At 36.7% G+C, this 25,486-nt stretch overlaps 1 protein-coding gene across 1 annotated transcript in view; it reads left to right on the top strand.

Annotated features, from left to right (window-relative positions):
* Positions 1-218: 218 nt before the first annotated feature.
* Positions 219-25,486, top strand: part of LOC125100366 (uncharacterized) — a 117,767-nt gene continuing 92,499 nt past the window's right edge. Inside the window, exons 1-4 of the mRNA XM_047730527.1 lie at positions 219-268; positions 12,701-12,792; positions 14,685-17,021; positions 24,693-24,884. Coding sequence (XP_047586483.1) covers positions 252-268; positions 12,701-12,792; positions 14,685-17,021; positions 24,693-24,884 — 2,638 coding nt within the window. The 5' untranslated portion in view covers positions 219-251. The remainder of the gene's footprint in view (positions 269-12,700; positions 12,793-14,684; positions 17,022-24,692; positions 24,885-25,486) is intronic.

Here is a 25,486-nt window from a genome sequence, read left to right as displayed (position 1 = left end):
CACTAAAGGTATATTTGAAAACCAACAGACTGAAAGGAATGGTTAGGACAGATAATAATAGACTGATTAAAGGATGGTAGATCATTCCTGACACTCCATAAGATTAAGTATGCTAATCAGATTTTGGATTTAGACAACCCAGATAAATCCCAAGTAGAACAAGAAGAAGTATTCAAATCTTTACTTCCTTTTCTTGTTTTTCAAAATACATCTTTGGGTTTTATCTATGTCTCCTTCAGAGCCGAGGAATTATGAAGGCTTTACCCAGGTGAGTTGATTAAATGTTCTTTTTACTTTCTCTTTTTTTTCTTTTGCTGTTTTGAATTAAGTATCCTCTATTTTAATCCCTGCTGTCCTAGATTCGTTGCTTAGCAAAGGATAATAGCAAAAGGGAAATTATTTGAATGTTATATATGAAGACAATTTAACAACTCATTTCTTTCCAGTCACAAAAAAATCCAACAGCTGTTTGTAACTTGCTGTGTTACCAAATAGGATGGATACAGAAAAAGGATGGATGGGGAAGAAAAATTCTAAATAGTCAGTGTGTTTAGGCCTCTTTTATTTATGCTAAGAAAGACATCATATGCACATTTGAATAGCTACCATCCATATCCTAATTTGGTTATTTGAAATAAATTGTGCATTTGGAAAGCAAGGAAAATGCAACTGACAAACTAGGCTTCTAAGCATAATTGAAATTCATTCTGAATTCATGGAAGGTCAGTTTCATTTCAAAGCAATAGCCCTTGTTTTGAATTTCTATAATTCTGCTTTGTTTCCATTGCAGCATTAAGTGTACTAATCACCAAAATGACTTTCTCATCTGATTTAGTTAATAGAATTTTTCTTCCTTAATTTTATACTATATGAAAGTAACTTTACCTATATAAAAGTTTATATTTAATTTTTTGAAATATATTGATCACCCAAAGCATTGTGATCTGATCTCCAGAAAGAAGACATTAGGGAATAATGTTTTTCCTATAAACAACTGCAGTTACTATGAGATTTGGACCAATTTCATTAGCAAAATATTCTGGCTGATATCTTTTGTATAAATAATACCAAATCAAAGTTTGCAAAATAATATATTTGTAATTTCACGATCAGTTGATCTTTAAATGACATCTTCCAAGATTCTGATGTCAATATAAATTTACAAAGATTTCTCTCACCATTAAGAGTTCAGCCAGTCGCTCCCTGCTTGGCAGGGAGCCTGCTTCCCCCTCTATCTCTGCCTGCCTCTCTACCTGCTTGTGATCTCTCTCTGTGTCAAATAAATAAATAAATAAAATCTTAAAAAAAAAAAAAAAAGAGTTCAGCCAGTCCTTCTTACCTTCCTTAATCTCACTTAGAACTTAAATACTAGATGATTTTTAGCCCTCTTTTCTTATCCCAGCATTTAAACATTAGTGATTTTTTCTAGTGTCAGATTGCAACGGTGTTGAATAAGTATCCTAAAACCCTTCATTTGGAAAGTAAACTGAAAAATAGATCTCTATTTTCTACTTTTGGTTTTCCCAGATATACTCTCAATTCTAGTAATTCCCTTTTTAAAAAAATTCTGGGTGCAGTAATTTAACTTCTCAGAAAAATCTGTAGTACCCATGTGATGAAATTACAATCAGGATGCTTAATGAATAGCCTGGGTGTCTTTAGGGGAAAAAAATTATTCAATAGCCAGGTTTTCAAAAAGGTCTTTAAAATAACACACCAGGAATTTAACTGCGATGGGTCAATTCTCAACTCTTTCAGTTATGATGGCTCTTTCGTAGACTGGTTCCTGATTATTTTTGTAAAAAGCAGAATGAAAATTCTGAATGTGCTGACTTGTGAAGATGTATGCTCATTACACAAAATACACTGATACATTGTTCTTATCTCATGTAACTGCCCAGAGCTCCATGAACTTGAGGGATGGGATGGAATGTTAGCACTGATTATCTGCCCAATATAAACCTAATCATAAAGTGATTAAATTACCCTGGCAGATTAATTCTAAGCATAATTTCTCATTCCCTCATCATTGGCCAGATTGCAATTTACACACATTTTTATGACAGTGGGCAAACTAGAGCATAGTTGGTAGCCTAAGTTATGTAAGAGAAAGGTCAGCAGAAAATATCAAACATAAAACATTTAAAATAAATGCCTTTTTGTTGCTTTCAAAAACATGCATTAGAATGGATTAAGCTATGAAAATTTGTTTAGAGAATTAGTAAAATGAGCATAGAAAATTTTTAAAAATGTGATTTCTGAAATTACTGAAGATGATGTCTCTAAGTTTTTTCATTGAAGCATCTTTGTAGACCTTATATCTTGTTAACATTAATAGTCTCACCAAATTACTTTTTTCAGAGGTAACACAAGTCATTTTAATTTTAATTTTAAGGCAAATCAAGGTTTCTTGAATTATGAACTCTAAACCGGTGATGCCTAATAAAATAAAATAAAAATGCCCAATAAAATAAAAATAAATAAAAAATAAAAATGCCCAAAATACCCTAATAGAAATAAAAAGTTGGCAGTTCATAAATAGTTGATGATGATAGCATTTCCACTGAATATACTCATTGCTTCTTTCTGAATATGTATATACATTTATAAATATATAGATATATACAATATATAGAATATATTCATTACTTCCTTCTGAGTGACTGGAAGAAGTAGAAATTAACCTATGGCCATTTTTTACGCTAATATGAGCAAAGTACAGGTTTGCTTGGGGGTAGGAAAAACTATTTTGAGTGTTTAAATGTTGACTTCAGCTTTTTCTCACTCTTTAGAACTTAGCAGTGTGGTTATATATTGGTTTTCCTAGGTTCTGTGCTGAAAAGGAATGAAAATGGTACACATTTTCTGTTTTGAGCTATCTAAAACTCTGTTGTCAGCAGAACTGATGAGATCTGCCCCTGAGGGATAAGACATCTCATTGAAAGAATCACAGGGATTTCATGTTTGGGGGAAATTACACACAGAGGTTTCTATATGAAGATCAAGACACAGTATATTCAATCACTACTTCAAACTGAGGTTTAAGGTTGAATGCTTCAAAATTAAGAGGATGTTATTTAAACCCATCAAGAGTTGGTATTTCAGCAATTATTAAGTCTTCAGAGAAGCATAGCTCTTCTGTAACCTAGTGAAGTAGTGTGGCTCCACTTCAGTAAGTGAAAAAGGAGACAGCATTTCTCTTTAGAAAACTCAAAGGCATTCTTCATTTAATTAATAGGTAGGGAAAGTCTTGAGCAGGAAAAAAGTAGTCCCTGAGATCTATTCAATTATCCTTTTGTGCCTATTCTTGGCCAATTTTTCAAAGCATCTAATGACATATTTAAGTGCACATATGTGCTTTATTTTTCCTCTTTCTTCATCTAATAGAAATACACCTGTTTAGTAAACTTATTATTTGAAATATATAAATGTTGCAATAAAGTTGTCACTCTCATCTAGTTGCAGACAGTATAATTAGTGGAAAAGGAATAATGTGAATTGTCACTTAGGACTGAGAGAATGGAAATGGGATTCTCAAGATAGAGTCTGCAGGTCCCTGTGCTGGTCAAGGTCAGAGTAGGGGAAAACCATAATTACAGATTTCTCAGACCTAGCAATTGAAAAAAAAATTTAGAGTAGCTCAGGTTCTAATTGTAGTTGAATAGGGTGATTCCTCTTCGTACAATGATATTTAATTCATGCATCATTCTGCACATGGGATTAGCAAAACTTATAGTCTAATAATCATCCCAAAGCCAAAAAGGAAATGAAGCAAGGCAAAATACAAAACAGATTTCTAGTCTAATAATGTCATGATAATAGCATTACAGCATATGACTTTATCTTCTCAAGCAAGAGGCAACATACCACTGCTGGTATACAGAATGGTTTGGGGTGGTACAACATAAAGACATTTTCTTTTTAGTAGTTATTGTTTCTGTTTTAATGTGCAATAGCTACAACCCAGAATTTCACATACATTATTACCTAACATGAAGCTAAAGTAAAATTTTAATGAATCAAGAAACTATTAAGCAAATAGCATGGATATTTCAAGGGAATTTTCCGAATCATGAAGGTAGTATACAAGTGACTGAAGTCGGGAAACAATAGAGCAAGTTTTACTCTTTCATCCACCCTAAAATGCTTACAAACTACTGTGTTTTTCCACATATGTAAAATAGAAACACATCAAAGTATAAGATAGACAAGTTCTGTGTCCTTGTGGATCCTGCATTTCAGCCCACAACCCTAATGATTTCTCAGGAGACTGGGATAATCAGTGGCTGTATACCCTGGGGGCATTCTATCCACTTTTGCAGGGCCCCAAATTAAATTTCCTCTAAAGCTCTGTTGGCTCAAGTCAGGTTAACTGTGGAACAGCCAGAGGTCTGGTTCAGAGGAGGAGACTAGCCTCACTAGAGGTGCTTCCTAAAGAGCCACGCCCAACAAAAACCAGTATTCTCAGGAAATGAGCTGATGGATGCACCATTATAAATAGGAAGATCAAGGTCTGGGTACCTCATTCACTCTACCAAGTACCCTCTGTCTGAATACTTCCACTACACTGTAATGCCCCATGTACCTGCCAACCATTTTGGCTCTTATAAACAAAGTCAATCCCAAAATACAGGAACCCTTTAACTCTGAGAAGTCAAATGTGAACATGGGAGATAAGCAATCAAAAATATGTGCCATCCTCTTACTCCAGAGGCTTTAGCCTGCTAATCTGACTTGCTAGATTTTTATCACAAATTATGATTAGCACAAGATAAAAGAAGGATATTGGAGAGTTAATACCTAAGATTGATTTAGGACACAACTTTAGCAGAGCTTCTTTACATGGGATGGAGAAAACAAAAAACAAAAACAAAAACCAAGTGATGTCTCAAGGAGTTTTCTCCCTAGAAGCTTGATAATACAGAAAGAAAAACAATCTGTGCTTAAACCAAAACAATAAAAAATTTAAACCTTGGGGCACCTGGGTGGCTCAGTGGGTTAAAGCCTCTGCCTTCGGCTCAGATCATGATCCCACGGTCCTGGCATCGAGCCCCTCATCGGGCTCTCTGCTTGGCAGGGAGCCTGCTTCCCTTCCTCTCTCTCTGCCTGTCTCTCTGCCTACTTGTGATCTCTGTCTGTCAAATAAATAAATAAAATCTTAAAAAAAATTAAACTTTAGTGCATACCATTTGGGAGAGGAAGAAAATGAGGTGGCATGAAGTGAAACTGAATTCGTTGCAAGTTTCCTCAGGACTGCCCTACTTTAAACTCTTAAGGCTGTTAAAGATTTCCTGAATGAGATCCCATCCCACCTACCTAGTTATATCTGCTCCAGGGGGGTTTCTGAATCAGAATCACTTGGTTGCAAGGAAGTAGGAGAGTGAGTACTTACTAAAAATGCATATTCCTCTGTCCTGCCTCAGAATGTGAATCTCTAAAGTGAGGCCCCAAATCTACATTTTTAGCAAGTTGCTCAGTGATATTCTGAGCACTCTCAAGTTTGAGACTCCCTGTGCTACACTGTGAACTCCTTGAAGTTTGCATTATATTCACGTTTCCACGTTAAGTCCAGCTCAGAACCTTGAGCCCAGAGCATCTCTGCAGGAAAGCTACCTCTGTGGGATGTACCCTGGGTTTTCCCAACTATAGTTTAACTCCTTTCATTTTATAATAAAGTGAGAGAGAAAAGGGGTAGTTTCTGAAGCATATGAGGAAGAGCCTCTACGTTTAACACTATAAAGCAATAAACATCTTTGAAAAATCTTAGGTTAAAAAATTATTCGCTTTCAGAGTCTTGCCATGGTGGAGAGGAAGTGAGGCAGGCTCTTAGGGCTACATTTCCTTGGGCCATTTGCTGCCTCTCCATTTCCTCTGATGAGACAGGAGGGAGTTGGGTAGGTGATCTCACACCCATCTATCCTGGAACAAACAGCAGACACTCTCAGGTGTATAAGTGACTTTCATTTTTGTTCCTCCTTCCCTTCCTTGACTGGTATTACTTAATTTATCAAACTTCATTAATGAATACTGAGCTCAATTTCCTTTTGGTTACTAATATAAATTTTTCCTTACCCAATTTTTAAAACATTAGTAACAGTAACATGAACAATAATAAATTCCACACTGCAGAATGCTCTTCTCTATCTGCATTTCATGTCATTTCTGCAGATTCTCATTTCACATATACAGGGCGTGCCTCTTACTCTCCAAGAATTACCCTCAACCTTTAAGTTCTGTTTGATCAATTATGGGTCAAAAAAGGTGAGGGCATTCCAACAAACCTTATGTTTCAGGATAATAATTTTAGTACTGAGGTTCTTTTATGTCTACTGGACTCACAACCATTACACATGATGTCCAGTGATCACCAAGAATATGGATACTACCTACGAGCTTCAACAACTTATTGTGTGCTTGGGGAAAGGAAAAGCTGGTTTCACCGGACGTGAGATTTGGATGTTTCTATTTTAAAATGATAACCTAGTGGATTCCAGTGTTTTATCCGGGTGAACGTATATAGATATAGGTAGAAACGCATTTACACTTTACTGTTTTCAACACGGGGAAGAAGTAAAGGCGTAAAGGACAACTTGAAATAGTACCGAGACTGCCTTAAATGATCTTAACTAAAGCTGCTTACTTTCAAGACACTAGCAAACTATTCATTAAGAATTATTACGCAGCGACCAAGTTTGTCAACTTTCATCCTTGCAGCTCCATGGAACCGGAGTGCAAATTTGAAGTGATATATGGGCATTACTGAAATAGCCATTTTCCAATATTAGTCTTCTTAGCCTTATGGAATTTTTAAAAATAAAGGCCAAAAGAACATAGTTTAAAATCCATGCCACTAAAAATCAGGAATGACAGAAGACGGGCTGGTACACTTTCAAAAGTAAATGGAAACTTTAGAATTTTCTTTTCTTTGACTATTTTTAAGCTTAAACGTTCCATGGTGTGTTTTACATGTATGAATTTCCTTTAAACATTTAGTACAGAGAACATGGGCTTTGTGTTAAAATCAAGGACATAAAACCATAAGAAATACACTAAGATTTCTTTCAAATTCTACAGAAAACTGGAGCCAATGGATAATAAAGACATTAAAGAGAGATAGTATACTACCCTGGAAGTTTAACATTTAACCTTCTGAATTTCTTTCTTTTTTTTTCCCCTTTCTTTTTTTAAATTGAAGTATGATTGATATCATATTTAGTTTCCTTTTAGAATTGTAATAGTGATCATTATGTACCCTTTTATGACTCTTTCTCTTCTTATTGCTAACAGGTCATTGCTTTTGAATGTTCCAAGGAAAACATTTCAGCTTAGCAATGCTATAGAGAATTTTTAAATAATTTGTCAGAATAGTGGCACCAGTAAAATTTTCTAACAATACCTTTAAAAAAATCTTTACCATCTACCAGTTTTCTCAGGACAATTGTGTCACTATCTAATTCTGTAGCAGAAAGATATTGTTAGTATTTCCTGTTTATATTTTTACTCATTCTTCCGTAAATTATAGTAATGACTCAAAACCCAGTTAGATAAAAGATCTATAAAATCCAATATAAAGGTCTCAAATGTGATAAGATTCAGCTGATATATAACAGCAATCATGGTAACTTTTCTAAGCTTTATTACCAATTTTTCAGAACAATACCAGAACAAATAAACATTTATGAAAAACATAAATCCAGGGAATCTGTAATGGAATGGATGCCTTAATGTACATCCCAAGGTCTAATGATGATATATTTTACTTGTGAGTAAAATTAGACTTAATGCATATGTGTTAAAAAAACATTGAAATGCTTAAATTTTTTTCCAAGTGGAATGAGAGGCCATTAGATAATTTTAAACAAGAGGAGGATGACATGATTTAATTTATAATTAAATTTAATTATATAATTTATATATAAATTTATAAATATATAATTTATAATTAAATTTAATTATATAATTTAAAAATTCTGGCTATATGAACAATCAATAAATATAAATATATGCGTATTTACTTTAAATAAATATTTTATTATATATTGTATATAATATATAAATATAGAATAAAGTCAGAAAGTTATTGAAGTAGTCTAGATTTTTAAAATACACATATATAATGTAATATATACCTATTTATCATGTATAGATACATTATATATTTTGTATATTTTGTGCACATTTATATATTACATATGTTATATATGTATCGTTATATATGTTATATGTATATGTTATATATGTATAGTTTAAAATCTAGATTCATATACATACACATATACACACATAGATATACACACATATAGGTAGAAAAGGGGGGAGGTTTAGATTGGAGTGGTAGTAAGGAAAATAAAATAAATGGATACATTAGGATAAGAAATTTAGAAATAGTGTAAGGCAAACTGGCTAGTGGTTTTGAGGAGGAAAGTGAGTTAAAGGAAGAGTCAAAGGTGATATGTCAGTGTTTGATTTGAACTAGACTAATGCTGAAGGTGTTGGCTGAGACTGGAAGGAGTCAGGATTCACTGGACTTGGGAAGAAGTCAGGAGTGGAATTATGAATCTTAGAGTCATCCATATAGATGGTCTTAAAGCCATGAAAATGGTTGAGATTTCCTAGGGATAGAGGTGATGAAGAGGCAAAAAGAGCACTGAAGTTGGCAAAGACTAGATCCTGAGCAAAAGCATCTAAGAAGAATGGTCAGTGGGGCAAGACAAGGACTGGGAGCACATGGTGCCATGAAATCTAAGAGAAGAAAGAATCAAGAAGAACAGAATAACCAATTGTCTCCAATTCTGCTAAAAGTGTGAAAAAGCTGACCAAAGGGAAGGGACAACAAGACTTGGCAATATAGATGTCCCTGGCGACTGAGGCAAGAGTGCTGCCAGTAGGATGGCCACATAGCAGACTTCTTGGAGTGAGTTTGGAGGAGATGTGAGGAGATAAAGTGGAATTTAATAGATAATGCCTTCAAGATGTGTTGCTGTGAAGGTGAACAGAGCCAGGTGACAACAGATGGAGTAGTAAGGGTATGTTTGTACTCTGACATGAGAATGATGCTACAGAAGACAGAAATTGACACTACATGAGAGGAGAGGAATAATTGTAGGACAATGGTCCTAGGGACCATTCCATCTTCCAAATAAGAGAGATTTGATTGTATATGATACAAATGACACAAAGAAGTTCACAGCTTTGGTACTGGGAAACAAAGAATTTCACTCAGCTTCTATTTCCTCTGATCATATGTCCACATCATCATGGAGAGTGGGAAGAAGGGCAGGGTTAAGAGGGTGGAAAAAAGAGAAAGTGTGAAATACTTGTTTTAGAGATAGGAAATATGAAAAAAAAATTTTTTTTAATTTATTTGAGGGAGAGAGAACAAGCAGAAGGAGGGGAGAGTAGCCAAGGAGAAGGAGAAGCAGACTCCCTGATGAGCAGGAGGCCTGATGCAGGGCTAGATCCCAGGACCCCAGGATCCTGACCTGAGCCAAAGGCAGATGCTTAACCCACTGAGCCATGAAGGACCCCTGCAAAATAATTTTTTTTTTCCCCCGAGAAGAAGCTTGCATGTCTGCATGTGTGCATGTGGCAGGCAGAGGAACTCAGGGAGAGGGAGAGAGAATCTTAAGCAGGCTCCATGCCCAGCGGAGGAGCTGAGGCCAGGCTCAAACTCATGACTGCAAGATCATGACCTGAGTGGAAATCAAGTCAAGCACTTAATCAAATGAGCCACCCAAATGCCCAGTATGCAAATACCACTAAATCACTGTAGGAAAGCTTTGAAACGATTATGATATTGATGTGAAATTAAAAATTCTACAGCATGTGGAAGGAAATCTAACAATATTCTGATTTCCCCAGTGATGACTGCTCTGAAATTTTTTGAAATATCAAATGCCGAATTCTTTAATCTTTTAAAACTTTGGTGCCCCCTGCTTTCTGGTGTCCTAAGCAAGCACTGTCTCTATGAATAAATTTATTAGGCTCTTTGTGAAAGAAGGGAAGAGGCAGGGGAGAGAATACAGTGATTTGACTAGAAAGAAGAGGGTCCCCACAAGAAACAAAGAAACAGTAGACTGGGACGCTAAGGAACACCTTCCACTCCTCATTTTGCTCATGGTCAGTTAAGACAATGTCCCTGTAGCCACGCCCTGTTTAGCAGGCAAATGGGGGAAATCTTTGCTTCTGTTTAAATAAACAAGTAAACTAGAATTTGTAGCACCCATGAGAGACTGCTCATGAGACTTACACCAATTTTTCTAGGCACTACCATTGATTTGGGTACCTCTTACAGCAAGCAGTACAGAGCAAGAGAGATAACTAATGGGGGAAAAGATCAGCAGTGTATTTGTTTAAAAATAGACCTTTATTGGGGCACCTGGCTGACTCAGTGGTTGAGCCTCTGCCTTCGGCTCAGTCATGATCTCTGGGTCCTGGGATGGAGCCCAGCATCAGGCTCTCTGCTCAGCAGGAGCCTGCTTCTCTCTCTCTGCCTGCCTCTCTGCACTTGTGATCTCTCTGTGTCTGTCAAAATGAATAAATAAAATGTTTTTTTAAAAAATCAAATAAAAATAGGCCTTTATTAACAATCAACAAATTAATATATAGTAATAAGAAAGACTACTTTTAGAAACACAAGAGGGTACATTATTAAAAATATAATTAGATGCAGATTGAGCTATCTAATTCACTTAGTCATACATATTTATTAGGTGCCCATGATGTGTCAGGTACTGTGCTACATATTACATACATACTCAATGTTCAATGGTATATTCAATTTCCTGGATCAAAGTTGTCATGCTCTTTCTGACCCTAAGTGCAAAAAAAATATAAAATTTGCTCTGTATGATCAGAAGCAATCTCAGGACTCTATACTCTGCTGGTCTGCTCAAAGAGAGAGTTAGCCCAATTCCTAATAGCCTGGGTTCTAGTCCTGAATTTACCACTGTTAGTGTGATAAAGGAAGCAGGGACTCTCTGGGTATCCGTTTTTCCTGAACAAAATGAGACTTTTGAATGGGATGATCTTGAACACTTCATTTAGAAATTCTCACTCAAAAAGAGTTGAAGGTTGGATCAGCTTTACCTAAGCTTTCATTGCAGCTCTGATGTGATGGATATTTTCCGCATGTCAGGCACTGCTCAGCACTAATGTGTATGTCTAACAGATATGTAGATACCTTGACCTACATAAGGTTAAGAATGATAGATGCCATTTGACTGGAACTATTTATCACACATTTTCAGTTGTTTCTTCAGAACCACTCTGGAAGGTGAAAATTGTCACATTTCTGTCTCAGAGTCAAAGGAAACAGCCTCACAGAAACTGCATGACCTGCCGTGAATAAGCAGCAGAGCCAGAACACAGCCTAGACCTTCTGAGTCAAAGCCCAGAGTACTCTCTACTAAACACAGAGGAGCCCCCTACATTTTGCTATTCAAACTACACAGAGAAATAATCGATAACCTAGTCAAGCATTTTTGAAGCACTTCTTAAATTAGAAAACCTTTTATGTTTAAGATGGGAATTAAAAAAAAAAAAAAGAAAGATATTAATTATGTGTTTGTAATCCTCTCCCCAACCCAACCCCCATATTGGCCTTCTAAAAAGAAAGGATTATTGCTTGCTTAGTCAGCCATCGGAACTTAATTGTGCCTATTGGGGGAAAGAATAGAAAGGATAATTGGAAGACACCAAAAGAGTGTCAATTATTCCATATAAAACAGGTTGCCTAAGGAAAAAGATTTTTCAGAAAGTTGAGATTTTGAGAGTTTATGGAGGAAAAGCATTTGAAATCATCACATACCATGATTTAGGGGATTTTTGAGGACAGAGAGAAGTTAAGAAGAATTTAAATAAATTTTTGCCAAAACTGACCACAAAACAGCCCCATTTTATTTGAGTTTTGTGTAAAACAGATAAAAGTTGAGCTGCTCTGCTGAGGTATCTAAAGGCAGAGTCTACCTAAATACACCCAAAACAATTGCTTCAGAGTGAAGCTATTTCTCTTTGCCTCTTTGCACAGTTTAATCCTCTAAAAGGAAAGCAATTGAATCTGGCATAGCTCTAAGCACAGGCAGGTGCCTACGGAGGTGATCTGAGGAAGTTAGGAGGCTGCATCTCCCCCAAATAATTTTCCCAATACTTTTTATCAGTTAAGACATCATCAACAAGGAAAATAACCATTTGTTTTGCAATAAAACTACAGAATTAATTTTATCCTCTACGAGACTAAAGAGTACATATCCAATCCTAAAATATTTAAACATAGTGTTTATGGTGATAATGTAATAGAGGCAAACCATCTCCCCCTCACCCTGCCCCCCCTCAATTTGGCAGGGCTATAAATTTGATGATAATAAATGTATGTCAACCCACAAAAATCATATTTCTATTATGCTAAGAAAAGTTAGAATATAAAAATCATCAGTTAAACAGAATATGATTTTATAACTTGCATCCTAAATGTCTATACATATGAAAAAACACATGTTTGAGCATTCACATGGGATATAATAATGAACTTAAATAGTTGGGGTAGAATTAAATAGGAAAGGAAGATATAATTAGGATAACACAACGTATTCAGAGGAGAGCACTATTGGATACCAGAGAAAGATACTATATTATTAAGTGAGCAAATGAGTTAAATTAGTATTCTGAGGGCAAAATAATTTCAAATTTTATGCTTTCAAAGGACAGTGAAAACTGAAGATGCTCAGCTCCCCAAAATGAGAAAGGAAAGAAGAAAAGTCTGTAAAAAATGGAAAATCTTGAATCCCACAGTATGTAAGTCTAATTCATTGGTTTTATAAGTATGTATAAAATGAACTACCCAGCTAAGTACTTTGTTTTTTTACCACAGAATGCCTATAAAAGAAAGAAGATAAATCTATATAAATGTTATGAAACAATTTAGAAGTTTGGTATATATGTACATATTGCAAATAATAAAAATTTAAAACAGAAATATTAACTTATTAAATAAGAAATAATTATTAAGACCCCTGTTCGTAGAATCTATTATTAATGGATTATTGTATAACTATTTCAGTTCTATGTTGCTAGTTGTAGAAACTGAAGTATAGTCAGTTGAAATAGGCTATAAACTATAAAATTATGAAATTGAAAAGTCTATAAACTGAACCGTTCTTGGCATGAGGGTGTTATTTTAAGGATAAACTGTAACCTATAGTCTTAGAAAGCAGTCCACCAGTATATAAAGTACATTCATGCTATATTGTAAATGGGTTTTAGAGAGATATGTTTCCATGTCTTATCTCCCACGATTTCTATACTACAGCTCTCAGGTTGTAAGCAAGCCTGCTGGGAACTCTTTCAGTACTTGCTATGAGAACAGCCATTCCCTCAGACTAGCAGAGAGGTGAATTGGAACTCCAGGATACCTGAGAACTTCAAGTTAGGAAGCAGTAACTCCTAAACCTATGATTCTTTACTTGATTCTAAAAAAGTAGTTCTATCTCTACACCCCATACTTGTATGCTACCTCCAGCCAAACTTTGGTAGGATATTTTTCTTTTTCTGGTTACAGAGAATTTATTTATCCTTTATATAAATATTTATAAAAAATATGATTTTACCTGTACTTACGTATATTTTATTAATCAATTAAATCATATTTAAATTAAGAATAATTAAAATAAATTATAAGTAATCTTTTCCAATTTTTAGCTTAATCAACTTATTAAAATTATTTTCATGGAGACCTGGTTCACAGGTTTCCATGATGTCTCTATTTGTTGCCCATTCTTCTCTCTTCTCCTTTCCAAATACTCTCTCAGACGTAATTGAAAACATATGAAATCTTTGTCTTTTGTCCACTGTTTTTTTTTTACACAAGATCTGTTACCTCATACTCAGATTCACAAAGTTTTCAAGCAAAATATTCTAAAACTATAAAGTGGAAGAGTAAAAGTTGCAAGCTGGCAGTTCTGGGGCCAAAGCTGGTCCTTAAATTTATTGGCATCCATCTATAAAGGGTTTTGTTGTGGTTTTTTTTTTTTTTTAATGTGAGACAATCTTTAGAAATTAGGAAATTTCACAATATAATAAATCCAGACTCTAGTTCTGCCCTGGTAAGTGATAGCATCTGGCAATACTAGGACACCTTCTCTGTGCTATAAAAAGCCTCTACCCATCCAAAGGAAACTATTGGACCTATTTAAAAGGCTGTCTATAACCCATACTTGGGTCTCTTTATTTGCTTTTCAAATTAAATCAAGCTGGATTTAGCCTGTATTATAGTAGTGTTATTGTAGTATTTTAATGCCATGATCAAATACTTGATCATGGCAACTTATTCTTTATTAAGAAGTCTTCTAAAATTTATTTGTATAAATTTGTTCTGAAATGTTCATTTCACCCATTTTGGAAGTCTCTGCTTTAGAGTAAAACATAATTACATTCTTAGTTCCTAGAGCTACCAAGTAATAATCTATATTCTAAAATAACTGATTTAAACTAAGGTATTTATCAGAAAAGAATTTTTATGGAAAATACCTTTATATACTGGAAATGAAAGAAAATATTACTCAAATACAAAGAATATGCACTGAATTGTACTCTAGAGTTTGAGTCCCATCTGTCTCTAAATGGACACAGAAAACCTTTTTTTTCTCTTCTTTTTCTTTTTTCTTTTTTTTTTTCCCCTTCTTCTTTAGGTGTACCTCAACCTGCTAATCAAGCATACCAAAAAAATATAAAAGATCTTAAAAAGGAAGTCAAAGGAGATACCCCAAAGGCTGTGCTTCATCCGACTAAGGCCTTAGGGAAATCTAAGGGAAATGGAGATGAGCATACATCTGCTTCTATGAATGGAAAAGAGAATTCCCCTTTCCTTCCTAAAGATAAGAAACAACTTTCACCTGACAGCAAAGTAAGTAGGGAGAAGGAAAATGATCATCTTCCTCCATCCATTTCTCACCAACGAAACGAAGTGTTATCAGTGGCCATGTTTAATGCCTGTGAAGAATCATTATCAGGAAAAATTACCCTGCAGGGTTTCCCAGACACAGTGGAAGCCCTTAAACCAGCAAAAGGCAAAATCATTACAGAAGTAAAATGTGGGGCTTTCAGCATGCAAGTAGAAATCAAGAACAGATTTTTCTGTAAAACAGAAATGCAGTTCCCAACAAAAAGGAGATGTCCAATATGTCGCCAACATTACTTTTCCAGACACATTCAGAAATGGTGCACTTCTAGAAGCTGCTCTTCCAGATGTAGGAATGTGTTGGTAGAAGAACTAAAACCTGAGGAGGCATCCAAGTCTGAAGAAATTGCCAGAATGGAGAGACCCTCCCTAAAAGTAAGCATTGTGGAAAAAGGAATTAAAGTTAAATACATGAGTAAGAAACAGAACATATTAATTAATATAACTCATCCTAAAAGAAAGGGGAAAACAGCTAAATACAAAAACATTTCCTCCAATCACACTACTAAGGAATGTTCCAGGTCTTCTGCACCATCCAAAATTAGGCAGCCTGAAAAGTGGCAGCTTGAAAACAAGCATCAGAATTCAGAAGATTTGCCTGTCTCTCCTCCTATTGTGTTTGCTTTGCAGAAGGAGAAGAATATCGATACAGCTGTGGATTTTCTGTGCTCAACCCCTGAGAGAGAGAAGAATAACCCTGATACAGTATCTCCAGTTTTAGATCACCATGAGGTAGAATCTGCCATCTCTCAGCAGGAGGACTTCAAAATTAGTCAGAGCACTCTCAAAAAAAAACCCTTCTCTGAGGCTGAGACTCCTCTCAAAAACATTCTTCCTACTTTACAAGACACCCTGAAGACCACAGGGTTAAGAGAAATGGACTTACAGAAAATGTCTTTTGAGGATCCCAAGGATGTGGACCGAGAGACAAAAGTCATCTTTGATATGCCAGAAGATATCATATCAGACTTATGTATCAGGCGAAGTACAGAAGAAATAAATTATTTGCCAAGTGCCACGACTGATACCTTCCCCGCTCAAGGTGGCAAAGACTCTGCCTTATGTTCTTCATCTTCTCCGAGCATGCAGCTGGTAAGAGAAAAGGCAGCCAGCATTTATTACAAAGGCAGCAAAATTCCACTTGCAGATTATTGTGAGAAATCAACCTCTTTATCTTTGCCTTCTAGTCAAAACACTCTCGGGTCTTCCACCTCGTTCGGCCCATCCCCCTGGGCCACCAGACATTCAGAACCTAAAGAAATCCCTGGGGATACATTTTCCTTTGATCACTGTGTTGAATCTTTAAAAAACTGTGAGGAAGAGCATGTTGATGTGACTGACAGAGACTTTAACAAAGCCACCTTACATAGTGACTCTTGTACAACAGGAGAGCAACTGTTGGAAATGAAGAGTACACAGTGCCCGACCCTCAGCCCTGCGTCCTTCAGCAGCCTCTCTGCCGGCAGTCCCCTCAACGGTAGCAGCCACAGCACTGTGGAATGGGGTCCAGCAAAATCCCACGCAAGCCATCCAAAGACAGCAGCTCTCAGCACAACAGAGCTAGTCATGTCCTTAGTAACTGATGCGTTAGAGCAAAGATTAATTATTCAAAACGATAAAGAAGGCATGGTTTACTCCAATTGTCCCATGGGAATGAAAACTCCTGAAGACTCACGCAACTCTCTGGGAAATGATGAAAAAGACAAATTCCAAGTAATGCCAGCAGTAAAGGGTGCATGCCATAGAGACTTTGAAGACCTATCAAATGAGACTCATGACGAAGTCGGTTTTCAAATGGATTTTCCGAACACTGCTGCGTTCAGCTGCACAGCATGTGCTACAGATAAACTGTTTGTTATCGAGAAAACACAGATCAATGATGCAGACCAATATGGCAACCAAGATGACAAAAGCCTTGGTCTAACCAGCTTTAAACAGGAGCCAACAGAGTGCCAAAGGATTGCATCGACAAAGCCAAATTCTGAAGGAGATGGAAATGACCCAAAAGAAACTTACTATCACCAAATAGATATATTGTTGTCGCCTCAGAAGCAGAAGGCCTTGACAGGTATGGTGGCTCTACAGAATCTTTAACTTTCATTGTTCTTATGTGTTTGAGCTTTGGAAAGTCTTAATGTGAGGGCTTTTTTTTTTTTTTTTATTGCTTGGGCTTTTCTTCTTTAATGCTGAAGATATATTGAGTATTTTAGAGTTAGATGAATATGGGGAAGCATATATCAGCCTGCTTCTTTACATTATCACCTACTCCACCCATAAATAGTGCATAACAAAATCATGAGGGCTGCAATTTAATATAAAGTTTTTAAAAAATCAATTTCTCTTTAAAAGGTTGATGTATTGCCAAATCAATTTTGTAGGAAACGTTAGCCTTTTGCCACTCTTAAATAATCTACCGTTTCTTTCCTTCTTGCAAGCTAAGCATATTTATAATAGGAAGAATATGTTGGTGAGAAAGTGTGTTCTTATACCTTGCTGGGGTGTTGCAGAAGGTTGGTGTACATGTTTCAGGAAGCCATATGGAATAGTAATCAAAGCAAGGGATGAAAACCAGAGACGGCCATGGCTAATCCTGATTGAGCCATCCATGGGTGTCTGACCTCAAGCAGACCCCTGACCTCCCTTGTGCATTGGCTGGCCCTGCTCAAAACATTGATAGAACCCAGCAGCTCTCCAGACCTCTAAAGGGCTACGATAGAAGCTCTTTTCTAAGTACATAATACTGCCCTGTGTGCTTTCAATCTTGGGTCGACATTATATCATTTTGACAACTTCACAGAAGGCCCTCCTTGTTTTTCCTCAATAAGTTAAAAATATTTTATATTTATTGTTAGCATTATTCCACATTGTCTATTAAAATACATCTTGAGGGGCGCCTGGGTGGCTCAACGGGTTAAAGCCTCTGCTTTCGACTCAGGTCATGATCCCAGGGTCCTGGGATTGAGCCCCGCATCAGGCTCTCTGCTCAGCGGGGAGCCTGCTTCCCCTTCTCTCTCTGCCTGCCTCTCTGCCTACTTGTGATCTCTATCTGTCAAATAAATAAATAAAATCTTTAAAAAAATAAAATAAAATAAAATACCTCTTGAACAAATAAAAACTCTCTTCCAAACCACTGGTAACATTCCTCACATGTTCAGGAATGATGGAACTATCTTTTCTTTGTTGTTCCATCCCTAATTTTTAAGATAGAATTAATACGACCTAAAAGTAGAAGTAAAATACAGAAAGCGCAGTTATAGAAGTGTTGGCATAAAACATGAAATTTACTGTACAGAGAATAAATCTCCTAAAATAACACAAATTGCTCTAGACACTCAATAAACAGGAACACCCTAAGCAAAGATCTGTCAGTCGCAGCGACTCCTTCCAAGTGCCAACATACCTCCAGATAACAAGATCAATGACATTAACCCCAACTTTTGCTTCAGTCCATAATTATTTGAGTCAGCAAGAGGCAGATCTGCACTAAAAGCACTTGTGCCTTTCAGAACAGATGCATTTCTCTCCTGGAAGCATACCTCCCAGGCTGGCTCTCCTTCCCGCAAGGCCATTCTCTTCCCTGGACTGCCTCTCCCAGCAAGGCATATTTCCTTAAGTATATTAATAATTCAAGTTGGAATCCGCCCAAAGCTGATGCTGCATTTCAGTAGACTTTGAAATGATCTCATTGGGTGAACAATTACAACTATCTGTTCCATGTGTTACTGTGATTCAGGAAAAGGTTGTTCCTACCACTCTCCCTCCCTCACCTTTACTCCTCTTCCCCTGGATCATTCTGTCCCAGCCATAGTGACTTCCTTGAGTTACTAGAACCTGTCAGGCAAGACACTGTATCAGTTCCTTTGCTTGGGCTGCTTCCACTACCTAGGCCACTCTTCCCCCACATGCCCACATGGTTCACTCTCATCCCTTCAAATTTTTGCTCACATGATACCTTCTCAGTCCTCAGTGAGGACTTCTCAGACCATTCGGTTTAAAACCACAACCTGAGTCTTGTCCATTCCAGCCCAGGTATAACCCACCCATTTCCCATGTTTTATTTTTATGCACAGTACTTGCCACCTTCTAATATGCTATATAGTTTTCTGCTTTATTTGTTCTGTCTTCTCTCATAAGGATGCAGTCAGGAAGGCACAGACTTCTGTTTCAATCACTGCTCTATCCACAACACTAGAACAGTGCCTATCCTGTAGACCAGGCACTCCATGAGTATTTGTTGAATGCAAGATTCAAGGAAGTCACATCAGGCTTCTTTGTGCAAAATTCTGCATTCATATGGGAAAATAGAACAAAAAAGAACAGGGAAATTCTTCAGGAATATAAATGTTTGTATTAAAAATATTTAAATCTCTAAATATTTGCATGGATTTGACTCTCCTAGAGCTATAAATTTTTTATATTTTATTCAGTACTATTATTAATTATACTATGGAAACCTCAGGCAGGGATTTTGTAATCTTTGCAAGGTGTAGATTGCTTTGAGGAACTGGGACATTTTTGTACTGTTTTATCAGAAAATTATAAATTTGATATAAGCATAAACTTAGGCCTAAATTTTCAGAAGTGTCCTCCAACTCCTCAGATCCTGTCCATGTCCCTCAGATTAAGAATCCCTGGCATGAGGGGCACCTGGGTGGCTCTGTGGGTTAAACCTCTGCCTCTAGCTCAGATCATGATCCCAGGATCTCCTGGGATCCAGCCCAGCATTCAGCTTTCTGCTCAGCAGGGAGCCTGCTTCCTCCTCTCTCTCTGCCTGTCTCTCTGCTTATTTGTGATCTCTGTCTGTCAAATAAATAAGTAAAATCTTTAAAAAGAAAAAAAAAAGAAAGAAAGAAAGAAAGAAAGAAAGAAAGAAAGAAAGAAAGAAAGAATCCCTGGCATGAAAGTACGGACTATAATACAGACAGTCCCTGATTCACAAAGATTCTATTTAAATTTTTCAACTTAAGGATGGCACAAAAATGATACATATTCAGTAGGAAGTGTACTTCAAATTTTGAATTTGGTCTTTTCCCAACCAGTGACATGTGTCACCATACTCTCTCATGATGCTGGGCAGTGGCAGTCCCAGTTCCCAGTCAGCCACACCATCACAAGGAGAAGTAACCCAGACACTTACAATCCTTCTGAAACCATACAGCTATTCTATTTTTTACTTTCGGTACAGTATTCAATGAATTATGTGAGATATTTAACACTTTATTATAAAATAGGCTTTGTGTGAGATGATTTTGCCCAGCCGTAGGCTAATGTGAGTGTTCTGAGCACAGCTAAGGTAAACTAGGCTAAGCTGTGATGTTCGTGAGGTTAGGCGTATTAAATGCACTTTTGACTTACGATATTTTCAATTTACAATGAGTATTTCAGGACACAACCCTATCATAATTTGAAGAAGATTTGTATTATGTAGTCCTTTCTACCCATCTGTGTGCATGCTTGCAAATTAACTAGATTAGAGGTCACAATCTGGACTGCTTACAGGAGCCAGGAAGATAATGTAAATGAGTAAAGCAGGCTGCATGTGAGAAATAATGGAGTGTTGGTGATTGAGAGGGAACTGTGTCCCCAGGGAATGAGAATACAGGTCTATTACTGCCAGATCTTCTAATTTTTCAAGAGAGCTGGAGTTCTGGAATATATATATATATATATATATATATATATATATATATATACACACACACACACACACACACACATACATACATACACATACACGCATGCACACACACACACACACGTGTGTGTGTGTGTGTGTGTGCGTGCACCTCTATACTATAAAACTTTCAAGACTAAGTACAGACTAAACAGTCTTTGACCTCTGAACTCGATAAAAAAGAGGGGGTAGAGATGGGCAGGTGTTCGGAGGTCAAAAAGCCAGTGATACAAAGGAAAGGATACCAACCAATCTGAGAGTCTTAATACTAAATCCTGGGTTATTCCCCTGCTAAGTCAGGTCTCCATATTCCTGGGTAAAGAACTTTCTCAGGGCCTTATTTCTCCAGCTGTAAATAGACTGAAATAGAACCTTAAGATCTCTGCTAAAAAACCAGAAATTTTATATCATAAAATATTTTAATGAAGAAACCAAAACTAGGCTACTCTGTGAGAATGGCAAGGAAAGAATGAGAAAGATTAAACGCTATTTTACATGGCATAAAATATTTATCATTAAGAAGCCATTTATACGTAACGTGACATAAAACTTGCATGCGTATGTAAGATACTTTATTTTGCTACATTCCGGGGGAGGAGTGATTCTGAAAGCCAACACCAAGGCAAATGGTGGTTCCAAGATCTGTATCAAGTTCTAGGAATCAAAAGATGAATAAAGAAAATATTCCTTCTCCTGTAGCAGAATACAGCTGTTAGGATAATTTCCAACAAGTTAACTTTTGATGAAATTGTGAACTTTTCACACTGGTGCCCATTTCAACATTTCTCAGTAGATGAGCAAGTGCAGGGCCCAGGGTGCAGGATCCGGCGTCCAGCTTCAGTGCCCATCCTTCCTCCCACAGGGTTCCTCCCAGCTGAGCCTCTTCCTCTCCTCAGTCTCCAGCTCACTTTGCAGACCTCCCTTTGGCTTTCAAAGTGATAGCTTTGTTTCTTTTTCTTTTTTTTTTCCCCACAAAGTGATACCTCTCTATTTTTATATTCATGCTTGATAAAACATTAGTATGTCTTTTAATAGATTAACATATTACTCCTACAAAGTGACAGTGTCTATTTTAATAGAGTCCTTCGAAATACTTGAGTGTCTTCATTCCAGCCCCAAACCAGGCAAGCATCTTGCCTGATTCCTAGAAATGCTCAGTAAATATCCACTGGATATTCATGGAATGAGGAAAAGTTCATATGGGAATGAAGGTTACTGAGATACAGATTCAATTCACCAAGTAAAAACTTTCTATCAGTTGGAAATATTAAAGGATTGTGCTGATCCAGGTTGTAAACGAGTAATACATTTGAGCTTGTATACAAGTGTACAAGCTTACATTGAATCACTACTTAGTAGAAATCTTGTGAAAGTGTTTTAAGCATATAGGGTAATTAGACCAAATTACTTTATATATTTTTGCAAACCTGAGATTCTATAATTACCAAGCAGGATGATGGGAGTGACACTTTGTCCTCAGTGGGCATTACAGTGGTTCTCAAAGAATACTTCAAAACATACCGTAGGGCACACAATTTCTTCTTATTTATGTACATAAGAAAAGGCTAGAAGAAAACTTTTCCCACCATATCACAGGGCCATATTTCCATCACACACAGTTTCTTGGGCTCATAGAACTTCTCTTTTTTGGGATGCCTGGGTGGCTCAGTCAGTTAAGTGCCTGCCTTTGCCTCTGGTCTTGATCCTAAGGTCCTGGGATCAAGTCCCACATCAGGCTCCTTGCTCACTGGTGAGCCAGCTTCTCCTTCTGCCTGCTTGCCTCTCTCCTTCCTTTTGTCCGTTCTCTCTCTCTCTCTCTCTCTCTCAGACAAATAAATAAAATCATCAAAAAAAAAAAAAACAAAACTTGTTTTTTTCTCCAGCAATTTCAGCAAAGAATTGCTTTTATTTATTTATTTTTTAAAGATTTTATTTATTTGACAGAGAACATAAGTAGGCAAGAGAGGCAGGCAGAGAGAGAGAGAGAGAGGAAGGGAAGCAGGCTCCCCGCTGAGCAGAGAGCCTGATGTGGGGCTCGAGCCCAGGACCCTGGCTTCATGACCTGAGCCAAAGGCAGAGGCTTTAACCCACTGAGCCACCCAGGCACCTAGGAAAGAATTGCTTTTAAAGGGCGCCTGGGTGGCTCAGTGGGTTAAGCCGCTGCCTTCGGCTCAGGTCATGATCTCAGGGTCCTGGGATCGAGTCCCACATCGGGCTCTCTGCTCAGCAAGAAGCCTGCTTCCCTCTCTCTCTCTCTCTCTCTGCCTTCCTCTCCGTCTACTTGTGATCTCTCTCTGTCAAATAAATAAATAAAATCTTTAAAAAAAAAAAAAAAAAAAAGAATTGCTTTTAAAGGTAAAATAGTTGACATTACAAAATTTTCCTTCTTATCTCATGGATGTCTTCAGAGTCAACCTGGACTCCTAATCTCAGCAAATGGAACTAGAGCAAGCATTAGAGAAAATGGTCAGAGAATTATTAAAAGTTCTACCACTGTATGAAATCCCAGAGGCACAAAAAAAAGGTAATCTCTTCAGGTCATGATCAATCTCAGGGTTGTGAGATCAAGCCCCTTGTCTCTCTTTCCCTTTCCCTCCTCCACACTCCCCACCACGAGCACATGTGCTCTCTATTCCTCTTTAAAAAAAAAAAAAAGGATATATGTATAGAAAGTGAACAGTAGGGGTGCCTGGGTGGCTCAGTGGGTTAAGCCTTTGCTTTCAGCTCAGGTCATGATCCCAGAGTCTTGAGATCCAGCCCCACATCCAGCTCTCTTCTCAGCAGGGAGCCTGCTTCCCCCTCTCTCTCTGCTGGCCTCTCTGCCTTCTTGTGATTTCTGTCTGTCAAATAAATAAATAAAATCTTAAAAATAAAAAAAAGAAAGAAAGCGAAGAGTAAATATAGAATGAATGAATGAATGTCATTTTTCTGATCTCCTCTTACTTCCTAAGGAAGAGTTAAGGGTCAACAGCTGAGTTACAGAAAATGAGGAGGAGAAAAAAAGAAAATGAGAGGAGTTAGATAATGACTCTTCCCATCTTCCAGGTCTTTGTCCCTGACAAGTGAAATTTCAATTGTTATGGAAATGGATCCTAATAATTAATGTATAAAATAAAGAGATAATTTATTCATGGATATATCCCATTTATTATTTAAATAGTTCTACGAGTAAACTTTGATACTCATAAATTAGATTTTAATTTACAAAGGCCAAATTTTAAAACTCCTTTGCTCCTTAGAAAAGAATAAAAATAAAGGTTAAGATTTTTTCTGTTTAAATTGCTGTTGCTTGCCTTTCATATAGTGTCAAAAAGTAAAAGCAAGTAAAATCTTTACCAACTCCAGCCTATCAAATTACGTAATAGGTATAATGTGCTTTGCTACTTTGTTTTTCTTTTATTTTGCCTTGCTAGTTGTTTTCTTAAAGTCTGATTTTATTGCAATTAGTTTATTTGTAATTTTCTTTCTTCTAATTATTCCTTAGTCCCACGGCTTATAATAACAGTAGGTAGCAGTTTAGAAGTATATCAAGTATTTCAAGTTGTTACTTACTCAAATACAAAGTTATCAAAGCCTCATTCATTTTGGGTTTTTTCCCTTTTCCTTATTTTGAATCAACACATGCAACCAGAAAAAATATCATGAAATTTGCATTGTTGTGATTAATAGAAGTTAAACCATAAGGGACTTGAGTGGAATAGTAAATTTACTATCATAGATTGTAATTTAACTAACTCAGGTAATATCTTGTTTTCTTTTTGAGAATCCAGGGGGGCATAATGAACAATTTATGTGCACTTTGCTCCTCCAGAATAACTGGTAGAATATCAGGCATACTTCTGGTACCCAAGCATTATCAATTGAATTGACTCCGAATGAGATAATGCATGGTGACCTCCCACCTTCAATCCAAATGGATTTTTTTTTCACATACTACAAGTTTAAAAATTGAATTGTGAAAGAGTTGAATTATTCTAGTCCTAGTCTACAGTGATTCTGTTTCAAAGCCTGGAATATTTGAATTTCTATCTTGAAATGTTGTCTCACTTTCATACTTTAATCTAGATTGGAATTTGGAAATAAATAGCCTCCGCAAATTATCCCAGGAATTGGCTCCAAGAGGAACAAGGGTCAGCGATGGTTCCCAAGAAGAAGCAATAGACCAGTGGGCCAGGAGGAGGCAGCAGTTCAAAGACAGCAAAAGATGCAGTTCAGCAGGGGGGAGTTCATTTACAAGCAACATCACTGAAGGATCCAGTGAGTAGACATCACTTTCTTTTCCAAAACCAGAGCAAAGCAACAGGTAAAGCTCTCCAGGTCCCCTCCCTCGAATCTCCAGAATATAAACCCTACTGCTTGAACATGGCAATATGGTGATTATATGTCTTTATATAAAAGATATTTTGGAATGATCAACTCCTCCTTGTCCACTAAAGAATCCTAACTTGGTAAATTATCTCCTTCAAAACACAACTGTTTACTAAGGCTCCTTTTCTCTTCAGAAACTGAAACAACTAACTATAGGATTCTTTACAGAATTAAATTTGTAGCCTACTTCAAAGAATTTGAGTTGGCTTACAAAAATATGTATAATAGAAAAAGCTAAGATTGGTATGTTTGATTAAAAGAAACAATTTTCTTCTTGATTTATCGTTTCTAAAGTGAGGAATTGTCTTTAAATGGATATATATTTTAATGAAATGGTATTTCTCTTGGTATTGAAAGAGTATAATTAAATCAGCATTATACCTCAGTCCCATAATCACTTGCAACTGAGAATGGAAGGTAGGTTATCAGTGAGGAAATCCAACTGAAGGGAAAATAACGTGTTAAAGAAAATAGAGGGGAGTATTAGTACA

This window comes from Lutra lutra, chromosome 5 (genome assembly GCF_902655055.1).
Source record: "Lutra lutra chromosome 5, mLutLut1.2, whole genome shotgun sequence".
NCBI lineage: Eukaryota > Metazoa > Chordata > Mammalia > Carnivora > Mustelidae > Lutra > Lutra lutra.
This window is presented reverse-complemented; position numbering and strand designations above follow the sequence as displayed.